Here is an 11,535-nt window from a genome sequence, read left to right as displayed (position 1 = left end):
TGTGATTTTGTGACTATACTGTCGACTCCCATTGCTAAATAAACGCTAAAATCGTTCCATAAATGACTCCATCCATTATTGCTTCGGTAAACAATGCGCTGTGGTGTGACGTTGGCATTCTTTTTCTGCACATGCGGGTCATAAATCATTGAGTGAATGTCGTCTATGATGGCAGCTTGTTTAAATATGGAGAGATAAATTAGTTCAATAAGTATTTTCAGCTCAAGCCTCACACCCAATTATGGCCAAAAAAAGACCAAATTGACAATAGATGAGGACAACTATAAGTTTTAAAGCAATCATCCATTTACCCTTTGAGGGTCACAGGGGTCTGGTACCTATTTCAAGCACTAATTGGTCATTGGGGAAATGGTCAGACTTCATGGGAAGATGGATGGAGCTAAGTTCACGGCAGTCCTTGAGGAAAACTTCAAAAGACTGGAGCCTGGGGTGAAGGTTTGTCTTACAGGACGACAACAACCCTAAACACACATCCAGAGCTACAGTGGAATGGTTTATATTAAATTATCCAGTCTCGACCTAAATCCAGTTGACAATCTCTGGCAAGACTTGAAAATCAAGTTCAGTCTGGCTGAGCTTGAGCTATTTTAAAAAGGAGAATGGCCACAAACGTGTCTCAGTGTGGAAAGTCGATAGAAACTATAGCGCAAAAGATCTGCAGCTGGAAGTGTAGCAAAAGGTGGTTCTACACATCATGTATCTTTTCCTTCCACTTTTCAATTATGCACTACTTTGTGTTGGCCTGTCCCACAAAATCCCAATAAAACAAATTGAGGTTTGTGGTTGCAACATGAGTAATGCACTGTGTATGTCAGCGTCTTGTAGTTAGCTCAGCTGACGTTCATAACAGGCACCACTAGCAGACCAGAGATTATTTAACACCTGAAGATCTGCTATTTAAACGTCCAGTAAACCTCCACCCAGTTAAAATGGTCTCTTGGGTTATGATGAACGCAACTTGGGCCAATAATGTTAAGAAGCTCCTGACTGTGGCCACAAAGAGCTGGTGCTGCTCTGGAATTAGTTCTGGCGGTCGAGAGGAGTTCCCTTCGGTTTTGATAGCGAATGTCAGATTGTTTACGCGGGTGTAGACACGACAACCCTCGGCGCTTGAATAGAAGGCAGAACCAGCATGGAACCAGTTTGTAAAAATAAACACTTCCAACTTGTCAGGCGGTGTATTACACAGAAGCATCTAGGAAGCAGCAAAGAATGTTCAAAAACGGCTTGGCAGGCTATGGTGTATACCGTCTGTTACCATCTGTTCCCCAAGGCCTTTTCCCAGTTAGATGAACAGACTGGAACCAGTAAGTGAGAATAAACTTTTTCAACTTCCTAAAAGTGTGAAAACTAATTTCAGACATTGGTTTAACTGATGCGAAGAGTTCTTATTTTAACTTGTTCCTCCCAGTCGTCTTGACCACAAACATCACACAGCAATCTCACCCCTCACATCTCCGAGATGGAGAAAGACTTCACATGAAAAGTTTGTTTTGTGTGAAAATGTTGGTAAAGAATAAATCAGCTTTGATGATGTTGCAGCAAGACCGATTTCAAACTACACCACCATGAGGCCATTCAGTTCCTGCAACGTTATGAGCTGTAACATATTACCCAACATGATAAATATTTAATAGATTAAGATTAGTTGGCTAATTTTTTGTTATATTAAATAACTGCATCCGTGTTCTAAAAAAAGACGTCAGCTCTAAGGCCTAACTCATAACTCCCACTCTGCAGCCACTGACTGTACATATCAACAGCGAACGTACATCGGAAGGGGCACGCAATGGGTGTCAGTCAGTGCCTTTTACATACATTACTTGACAGATTACCAGATTCAAGCCATGGCTAGTGTTAAGAACTTTGACGCTTCCGAATAGAACAGGTACAAAAACAATCGTCTGACGCGACGCCCTGGAGCGTTCTCCGCCAAACAGTCCAAATGGTAGGAATGCCTGTCCGCAAGGTCTAAGTGCCAAGTCTTCAAGGACTCAAAGGTTTGCCGAGGCCTTTAACGAGTTTCTGAGTCACCTCCTGTGGGACAATTGAAGTCAGGTGCCTTCCCCTAAGTCAAGACGTCCAGTAAACCTCCACCCGGCTTTAAGTGAGGAGTTCAAGAGTCTTTTATGTCTTCTATGGGAGTAGAGGCTGGAGCAGGAAAGGTGCCGACAAACTGAGACCCCATCAGTAATGTAGGTGCTCCTTTGGTGTGGTAAAGGCAAGAAGCTCCTGAGACTGAGGAAAAGAGCAAGACCTCAATCTACTAGTTCACCTTTAAAAAAAGAGGACTCAAGATCAAAAGAACACCAACTCAAACACTGAAGGCTGAAATTAGTGCCCTGTGCAGGCTGACTGGGTTTAGGACTGAAAGACCTTGGTTGAGGTGATTTGGCAAAAATAGGTCTCCCTTTGGGGGCTTTTCAGGCACATCCCTGTGGGAACGGGTCCCAGGACAGACCCTTAGCTCATTCAAGCAGGGATGTGAGACTCCAGTCTTTGAGGGTCATTGTCCTGCAACGTTTGGCTGTCTCAAGTCCAAAGAAAGCAAATCAATTGACTGAATTACCTTTTCATGCACTCAAGCTCTACAGAGCCCTCCTATTGACTTAATTATGGGATTCAGGTGTGTTGTTGCTGAAATGCATCTAAAGGTTGCAGAGAACTGCTGTGTCACACCTGTGCACTGGAGGAACTATATAGCTCCTCTTGTCCAGTGTAGTTGGGGTGAAGGAGCTTTAGATTATCCTCTCGGTCCCAGTTGCTTCTGTGACCTGATCTTGAACCAGTCTAATGGACTGGTTTATACACTTGGTTAAACACCTGCCTGGATGCATTTCTCTGTCGGAATTCTTGTGGCTACAAAGTCTTCCTGCCTTGTTGTTCCCAATTCTCTAACTGGATGTTTTTCTGTGCATTTCCTCCGCTGCTCATAGCCCTGTTGCCTTTTCTCGCATTCAGCCAGAAGCACTTCAAAGCCTCCATGTGAATCAAATGTGATTGTTGCCATGCTCACAAAGGCAGACCAGACAGAACCAGAGGAGAGCAAAGCATGCTTCTGGTTAGCTTCATGTTTCACCTCTTCAAAGAGGGAGCCTCTGCGCATGTGTTGCCTGACTGAGATTATCTGTTTATAACGGCTGGTCAGTAGTGGCAAAGCCACCACTTTTGATTGGTTACAAAATACCAACCCCTGGAAGTGGTCTAATTTTTTGGTTTGTTTCAGTTTTAGAGTTATTTCCAATGGAATTGTTAGGATGCTTTGTTTAATCGTGGCTATGTTTATATAAATGTGATCCTGTTAGCTAGGAGGTTGTCACCCTGCTATGTGCTTCAGCACAAACTCCAGCATGAAGATGGATTCGCATTTATCCAGACTACAAATGACATTTGTCTGCAAAGATGGATTACTGAACTACTCGAGCTGTCTGAACGCAGACGGTGTGGAGAGACGGAGCCACGGCCTTCAGAACAGTCGCAGGTTCCTGCTGTGATTGTTGTCAGGTTGTCAGGTTGGAAAGGCAGGGCAGCAAATGAAAGTCACAGAGTTAGACGTGCCATGCTCATCTCAAGCTCTTTGGACTGCACTAATACACACCCTGGCAAGTGAATGTGTAAGCAACATCACACACACACACACTGTGGTGATGTTTGCCAAGCCAGGTTTCCGGAGCGCTTGAGCATGCTGCAACCCAGCGGTCACCATATGGACGGGTACTGAAGTCAGGACGCAGAGACAGTGAGGGATGGGAAAGGGAATCGGAGCATAAGATGTAGGGATAAAGCAAAATATGCAAGGGAGAGGCTGGGCAGGAATAAGGAAGCATAGAAGGTGACAGAATGTGCTTCTTTTTTGTAGATGGAAGCAGATCAACCCCAAGGCATAAGCAGACTATACCAGTGCTTACGATCCGTCCATACTGAGCAGATTTTCAAACAAATTTGAAAATCTGCTCCTACGTCAACATCCAATATCAATATTGCTGCTTCGGCCAATAACCCATATTATACTTATACTTCTCTGGCCTTTTGACTTTGTGAATATCTCCATCACTATCACATATTCAAAAAAATGGCAATAAGACGTAGGACGCCACATAGCTCAGTGGTAGAGAAGGTCCGCCATATTCAGGCTACAGTCAACACAATTGTCCCCATTTCAATTCCCAGGCCATTTACTTCTACCTGTCCAGCTACTAGTGAATAAAAGCTACTAGTGCCAATACAGCCTTTTAAAAAATAATTATATAATGTAGCAATACGGCAAGAGTAGTAATAATTTAACTAGAAATGTAAACTACTCAACTTAATGTCAAACTGAGAAATGTTTAATAGAGCTGAAAATGTCCGAGCTTTGCAGTGGCCATGTCATCGGATTAGTTTCTACCAGGGTTTCTTCAGTTTTAACCAACTCAAATTTAAGGCTTTTAAAGACAATTATGGATGGAATTTAATACCTGTATTATGACAGAAATTGACTAAAGAAAATCATAGTTATACAGCAGTGGTGCCAGGCTTTTTTATATAGGATGAATGCAGCATTGCATGGGTTGGCAAAGAATGAGCCAGTGTCAAAGACAAACGTTGTCGATAAAGTTACACTTGCCCCAACTGGACACAAAAACAGCTGGCTAGCCAACTAGCAAGGCTACTTTAGCAGCTGCTCAGCTATAGCCTCATCTGTCTCAAGTCACAGAACACAACGAAGATGTCTGCAAGCAACTCAAACTTTTGCCTGACAGAAAAGTCCTGTGAAAAAAAAATACTACATTGAAGATTAAAGTCTTGACACAACATTAAAGACCTTTAAGATTTAAGGACTTAATTTTAGATGCATGAATACAAGACTTTAAGGAAGCGTGGATCCCTTGCTCCAAATTAAGTCAAATAAAATTTACAGCTGAAGAAAGAACAGCAGGAGATTCTAATAAAAGTGTCAAGCACTTCCTCTTTAGTGCTATTAATTTACAAAGGAATCCGAGATGCCCGACACGATTGTTAACCAAAAATGCATTCTGTCCACAGTTAATTTTAGACATCTATTCCAGGGCCAGTAATAAAACAAGTTGTGTTAAATGCACAAAGCACCAGCGAGCAAGCATGAGCGTTTGCTGCGGTGGCTGGTGGGCGATGTGCTTAACTGGAAACAGGCCACATCCAACTCTGATTCACAGGAAAGCAGAGGATTACTAATGATAAAGGGATGATAAAGTATGGGAGCTAAATAATACCAACAATGGGCAGAACCACTTTGTGGATTATAACAAGCCCTGGAGTTTGGTAGCAGTCTCAGTGGTAGGTTAGCTCACAAGTTACCAGAGACAACGAACACAAGCTGGTGCTTTAAGAGGCCAATACCTGTGTCCTGATGGCAGGCACAGATGCCACATGGTTCTTCAATATTTGGAACACAATACCAAGATCTACACATAACATAACTGGACGTGGGTGTTTAGAATCTACAGGAGAAACTATTTCCACCGCCATCAGTTGTCTGCATCTGCCAAACATTCAAGCCGATTCTTTTGTGCTCAACTTGTTTTAGTAGGATAAATTCAGGATGTGATCTGGGAGCGGTTGTGAGCTGAGGAAATGCAGAAAGAGAATAAAATATCATTTGGTAGTGTAATTAACACTAGCTAGACACTACTAGGTACATATGATCAGCAGCTTGTATGGAAAAAAAAAATCAGACAAGGATTTTTGTCTGTGATTAAAAATTATATGCAACTTTTAGAAAAATATGTACTATATATCTTTTTAAAAGTGTCACCAAGTCATGACAAAGAGAAAAGATCTCCACCAATGTAGCATATTGTCATTTTAGAAAGTGAAAGGCACAAAGATTCATTAATGAGTGAACTATTTCAGGCTTAATCACTCATACTTTGCCATGCATTTAATATTTGAGACATCAAGTAGTTAAGAATACTATGTACACTATATGTATACATTTACCTTATGTAAAGTAAAGTGCCACAAAAACAATAATTCTTTTGTAAATAAGATTTTATTTGAAAACCAGGGTCAGGCTGTCTGTTTAGGGGCCAGTTTAGCTGCTGCCTTGTTTGGCAGCCAGCCTCTTGTCTCTCTCCTCGGCAATGGTCAGACGGATTCCCTTTCCTCTGGGCACAGACACCCAGGCCTTGTTGCCCTGGAACCAGAAGAGGTAAGATCACAACCATTTAGATTGGTAAAAATGGATTCATAATAAAAAAGAAACACATCAAGTACATACCAAATCATTTTATCATCTTCTTTCAAATTATTTTACCCACATATTTTCACCAATTCACTATCTGGAACTTTGCTATGGTGTTTATAGATTTACAGTATACAAATATTAGCAATATATTTGACAAGAGATTCGACAGGTTTCATAAATTCAAATTTAAGGCTTCTTAAGACCACCATGAATAACATTTAAGACCTGTATCACAGTATATGTACAAAGGAACATTAAATATTTTATATTGTAGTGCCAAGCTTTTCACACAATGGACCGCATGGGTTGGCACCAGAAGAGCCAGTACCAAAGATGAACGTCATCCAGCAAAGTGGAAATGTTTTACACTTGAATGGCAGACAGCTAGCTAGCTAGCAAGGGTTTACTAGGGGTAGCCTTAACCAACTAGTCTCAGAACATAATGAAGATGTCTATGTGCAACTGAAGAAAAATAAGCCACATAGACTATATGAGATTAAATTGTCCTTTCACAACAAAATTTAAGAACTGTGATTAACGTATTTAAGGCCAACTTACATATTATCCATAGACTGTAACATTTTAAGACCATTATTTTAGATAATTGAAATTAAGACTCTAAGGATGCACTGACAACCTGTTTGATATAAAGTGTACAAACAGCTGTGTGGGTCATGGAGCTCAGAACTTCTTAGAGGAATTGGTAAGATTTTTTCACTGTTGATCAAAACCATTAATGATCATCATTGCTCCAAAATGACGTGTCTCAAAAAGTCACCTGAACAAGAATCCAGAAAGTCATTTAACCCAATTTGGAAGTCAAAGACATGAGAAAGCTTGTTGCTTTCAGGTGATTTAATTAACCTGCTTATTTTACATCCCAACACAAAACAAGGACAGCGATGATGACGGTCCAAGTCTGAATTTGCTCACCTTGCCAATGACAAAGATATTGGAGAGCCTGGTAGCAAAGCTGTTGCCTGTGGTGTCCTTGACGTGCACCACGTCGAAGGAGCCGGGGTGACGCTCCCTGTTGGTGATGACACCAATACGCCCCAAGTTAGCGCCACCGGTCACCATGCACAGGTTACCTGGAGACAGGAGAGCAGAAGGAACCGGGTTAAAGTCAATAAAACAACGTTAGAGAGGGAACAGTGGCGTTTGAGTTAAGAGTCACACCTACCAGTGTCAAACTTGATAAAATCTGTGATCTTGCCGGTTTCCAGGTCGATGCGGACTGTGTCGTTGACCTTAATGAGGGGGTCAGGGTAGCGGATGGTGCGGGCGTCATGGGTCACCAGGTGGGGGATTCCTTTGGTGCCGATGAGGATTTTCTTCACCTTGCACAGCTTGTACTGCAGAGAGAAGAGACGATCCACAGCAGAGTTAGGCAGAGACATTTCTGCTGCTTTTATATAATCGAAAACCAGAAACATTAGGAGTTTCAGGCATTTTATAACAAACTAGTCAATACTTGTTATGCCTAGAGCTGGGCAATATAGCTTCGAAATAAAGACGTTTTTTTCCTTCTCTGCTTTCTTTTCTAAAAGACAAATAAATGGCTATATATATATATAAATATATAAAAAGAGTTGTACAATGGCGTATTATGTAGATGTATTATGTCAGGACATTTATTTTAATTACGAGAACATGGTCATAATAACAGAATATAGACAGAATTTTACCAGGATATAGTCTTACATTTGAGAAAAAAGTTGCTTAAATTAGAAAAAAAAGTTGTGTTATTGTATTAGACGTCTCCTCAATTCTCCTAATATTCCCTTCAATCTGGTAATATGACTATTTTTTGTATTATTTTGACTTTACTGTCATATGACTACAAGTATTCTTGTAACATGAGTTTATGCTCTTCAAAATAAAAAAAGAATATCTTTGCCTGACCCTCATATTTCACCATAGATTTAACCCAAATTCATAGACAACACTCTAAACTATGGAAACTCAAGGAGTGAATTGGTGAAAAAATAAAATAATATTCTGATGTTCGAGGCTCGGCTCTCACCTTGGCCTCCTCGGCGGTGATGCGGTGGACGGTGAAACGTCCCTTCACATCATATATCAGACGGAAGTGCTCACCGGTCTTCTCGATGCTGATAACATCTGAAGGAATCAGAAAACATTGTTTAATTTCACACGATTCCGTCGATCAGCCAACAAGAAGTCATAAACAACCACCAACTACAGAGAGAGTGACCCAGTGCTTGGTGTGGGATTTTAGTTAAAACACTGCTGCCTCAATATAACGCAGATATGCAGTGAAGAAATGAGGAGGGATGTTTTTATTTTGTCCACAGCTGACAAAGAATCTCAGGAACCTTAACTAAAAATGAGCAGGAACAACTTTGCTCAATTAGGATCTGAAACTAGCCACCATGTTAATGAGCAGGTGTGTGTGGCGATGATTTTATCAAGCTATTCCTTGCTGCCACGTCCGCTTTTAGCAAAAAAATTAATTTGTTCCACTGGAGCTCAACAAGTAAGACCAAATAAATGAGCAGCAGGTTACCTGATAAGTAGCAGATGTGTGCTTTAAAATAAGAGATTATCCCAAATAGTTTCTAAAAATGGCCCTGACCTTACATAAAACTTAAAGAAACTTGCATTAAAGACATTGATACACCTTCAGTTTTTTGTTTTTTTTTAATAGACCACAAAATCTATACATTTATAGCTTTGGTATATTATAGAAGATAAAGTGTTGAGATTGTTTGGTTTAAATTAAAACCAAATGAGAAAAACGTCACCAAATTAAATCTCTAGTTGACTGGTCAGTTAATCTTCCAACATGTGTTTAATAATATAATAAATCAAGACACCATAAAGCAAAGACTCACATCACTCCTACATTACTCAAACATCTAGCAACAAAGACAGCTTTGGATGTCAATAATCAGATCTACTTTAATCTGGATGAAGCAGATGTCAAAAAACAACGCATATAATTCACTCTGCATCCGAGATGAACTGACTGATCAGATTTTTACTGGAAACTAAAATCAGTACAGATGTCATAGAAGTCTAGCCTGCTAAATGTGTTCAGTGCTTATTTTCTGTAAGGGCTAACCTCATTGACATGCTGAAAAAGAGGGAGTATTTTTAAGTTCACAGCTGTATTCAGTGAAAAATAAAAAGTCCAATTTTTAACTCACTTGAATTTAAAAATATTTGCTAAATTACTTCCACAAGTGGTTCTTTAGACCTTCCACGTTGGCTATTAACTCGGATCCAATAACGTTTATTTTATTTTTTATTATTATTTCTGGACACTTTATACTCTTTCTAGTGTTATTTTCCACAAACAACTTCCCACAGAAGAAAACGTATCCATTGCCTTTGCACCGGTTTTAATTCATCTTACTTAAAAATCTAATAGTAATAAAAGGAGATTTCTTTAAAGAAAAAAATCAAACAGATAATTCTCAGATTTTTTGACATTTGTCAAAAATTAATTGGACTTTTACGTGGCATGTCTACATCTACCACCCTCAAAATTACCAGTTAAAAAGAAGCCGGCATAAACAAAGCACCAAAATCGACGCCTCAATAATTACACTTCAAGCTAACTGACCAGCTTGTATCTAAAATATATTTGAAAACCAAACATTTTAATTGGAGCTCAGAACTTCTTAGAGGATCTGGGTTGTAGAGTTTTCAGCTCACTGCTGATCAAAACCACATATTCATCACCGCTCCCGAAATCACTACATCCCCCGGCCCGATGGTTTAACGTCCGAACGCGACCACAACGGGGAGAAGAAAAAAAAAAACAAGTCTCTCTAAACTCACCCATGAATCCAGCAGGGTAGGTGATGTCAGTGCGGACTTTGCCGTCGATCTTGATGAACCTCTGCATGCAGATCTTCTTCACTTCGTCGCCCGTCAGCGCGTACTTCAGGCGGTTCCTCAGGAAGATGATGAGAGGCAGGCACTCCCTCAGCTTGTGGGGACCGGTGGAGGGACGAGGAGCCTGGAAGGAGAAAGAGAGAGAGAGAGATGTTGAGATGACTAGATGTGTTACTTTCAAACAATACAGATACAAAGCACTTCTGCTTGCTAGAGAGATCCGTCTGTTTTGTAACGCTTCCACAGCCACTGAGCAATGAATTAACATGTCAAACACACACATCCAATCAGTTTCACTCAGTTGAGTTGATAACATTTCATCCAGCCGCGATTTTTATTATAAATAACAGAGAGTTTACTTACAAAGACTCCGGTGAGCTTGTCCAGCATCCAATGCTTCGGCGCTGCGACGCGCTTCAGGTGCTTCTTCGGTCCTCTTGCCTGGAGGACAGACGACAGAGTCGGTCAAGAGACTGAGAATTCACCCTTCTAAACAAGTTTATAATTATATATTAATCGTCAATGTGCAAAAGCACGTTCTGACAGCACGCTAATTGAGACTACATTAGCCCGGCCGCGTTAGCTTGCTGTGTAGCCGTGCCGCTGAAATGAATGCGGGTAGGTACAACCAAAAGCGGCCTAACTATGCTAACGTCACCAATACGTTCATTAAATCATTTTAAAGGACACACCATACATATGAAGTGTTGAATTTTAAAATGAATATTTTAATATAAGGCGTAATTTGTGGGGAAACTCTTGTACATAACAGCAGCATACCTCTTTCCTCCATTATGCTAAGCTAAGAAGTAGCGGGTTGCAAGTGGCTTTTCAAACCACCGTTTAAGACTAAAAATCCCGCCGCTGCCTCACAATTTACAAATCTGCCGTTAGTTAATATGTGTTATTTTACACTAGAACATGTAATGGTTTAATAATGTGAACAGAGAAGCGGATGTTTAGAGATTATCACACAGCAGAATCATGAAGAAAGACAGCTCACCATGTTGGAGTCTGCGGGGAAAAGGACCTCCTCACTTCCGCTAGTGTATGATATCGCCGCCGACGGCAGACTGGGAGGGACCTTAATGTCGAAAGTCGAAAGCCAAAATCCATTTTAGCTTAGGAAGTCACTTTCTACCTACAAAAGTACATATTTAGTAAAACGGCTACCTAGATGTGCCATTAAAGCATTAGTTTTGGAGCATGTTAGCAGATAAATGTTTAAATTTGTCATTAATAAATCATTTTCATAAAAAAAAAAACAGTTATAGATATTTCTGCATTACGCTTAATTATTTTGTGATTGTGTGGTCAGGTGGTTTTGTATATCTGTTAGCTTTCCCCATCAAAGCGAGTTTCCTAAATGCAAGACTCTTTTCATTTAGTCATTTCTAGTGAGAGTGAATGTTTTTTGTTCATTTGTTTGGGCGTTTTGTTGT

The 11,535-nt window shown here is 40.4% G+C and overlaps 1 protein-coding gene and 2 non-coding genes across 3 annotated transcripts; all 3 read right to left on the bottom strand.

The window, feature by feature from the left end:
* Positions 1-6,012: 6,012 nt before the first annotated feature.
* rps4x (ribosomal protein S4, X-linked) lies at positions 6,013-11,168 on the bottom strand. Its single transcript, XM_005806410.2, has 7 exons — positions 11,097-11,168; positions 10,457-10,534; positions 10,037-10,217; positions 8,253-8,350; positions 7,410-7,581; positions 7,160-7,317; positions 6,013-6,175 (listed from the first exon to the last, which is right to left on the bottom strand). The coding sequence occupies exons 1-7, from the start codon at positions 11,097-11,099 to the stop codon at positions 6,074-6,076; spliced, it is 792 nt and encodes a 263-aa protein (XP_005806467.1). The 5' UTR covers positions 11,100-11,168; the 3' UTR covers positions 6,013-6,073.
* Positions 6,904-6,976, bottom strand: LOC111611275. Its single transcript, XR_002753976.1, has one exon. It is a non-coding gene; the product is annotated as a small nucleolar RNA SNORD61 (small nucleolar RNA).
* Positions 9,863-9,940, bottom strand: LOC111611276. The gene has a single exon (XR_002753977.1). It is a non-coding gene; the product is annotated as a small nucleolar RNA SNORD61 (small nucleolar RNA).
* Positions 11,169-11,535: the final 367 nt, after the last annotated feature.

The sequence above is a fragment of the Xiphophorus maculatus genome, chromosome 14, assembly GCF_002775205.1.
Source record: "Xiphophorus maculatus strain JP 163 A chromosome 14, X_maculatus-5.0-male, whole genome shotgun sequence".
In the NCBI taxonomy this organism is placed as follows: Eukaryota; Metazoa; Chordata; class Actinopteri; order Cyprinodontiformes; family Poeciliidae; genus Xiphophorus; species Xiphophorus maculatus.
This window is presented reverse-complemented; position numbering and strand designations above follow the sequence as displayed.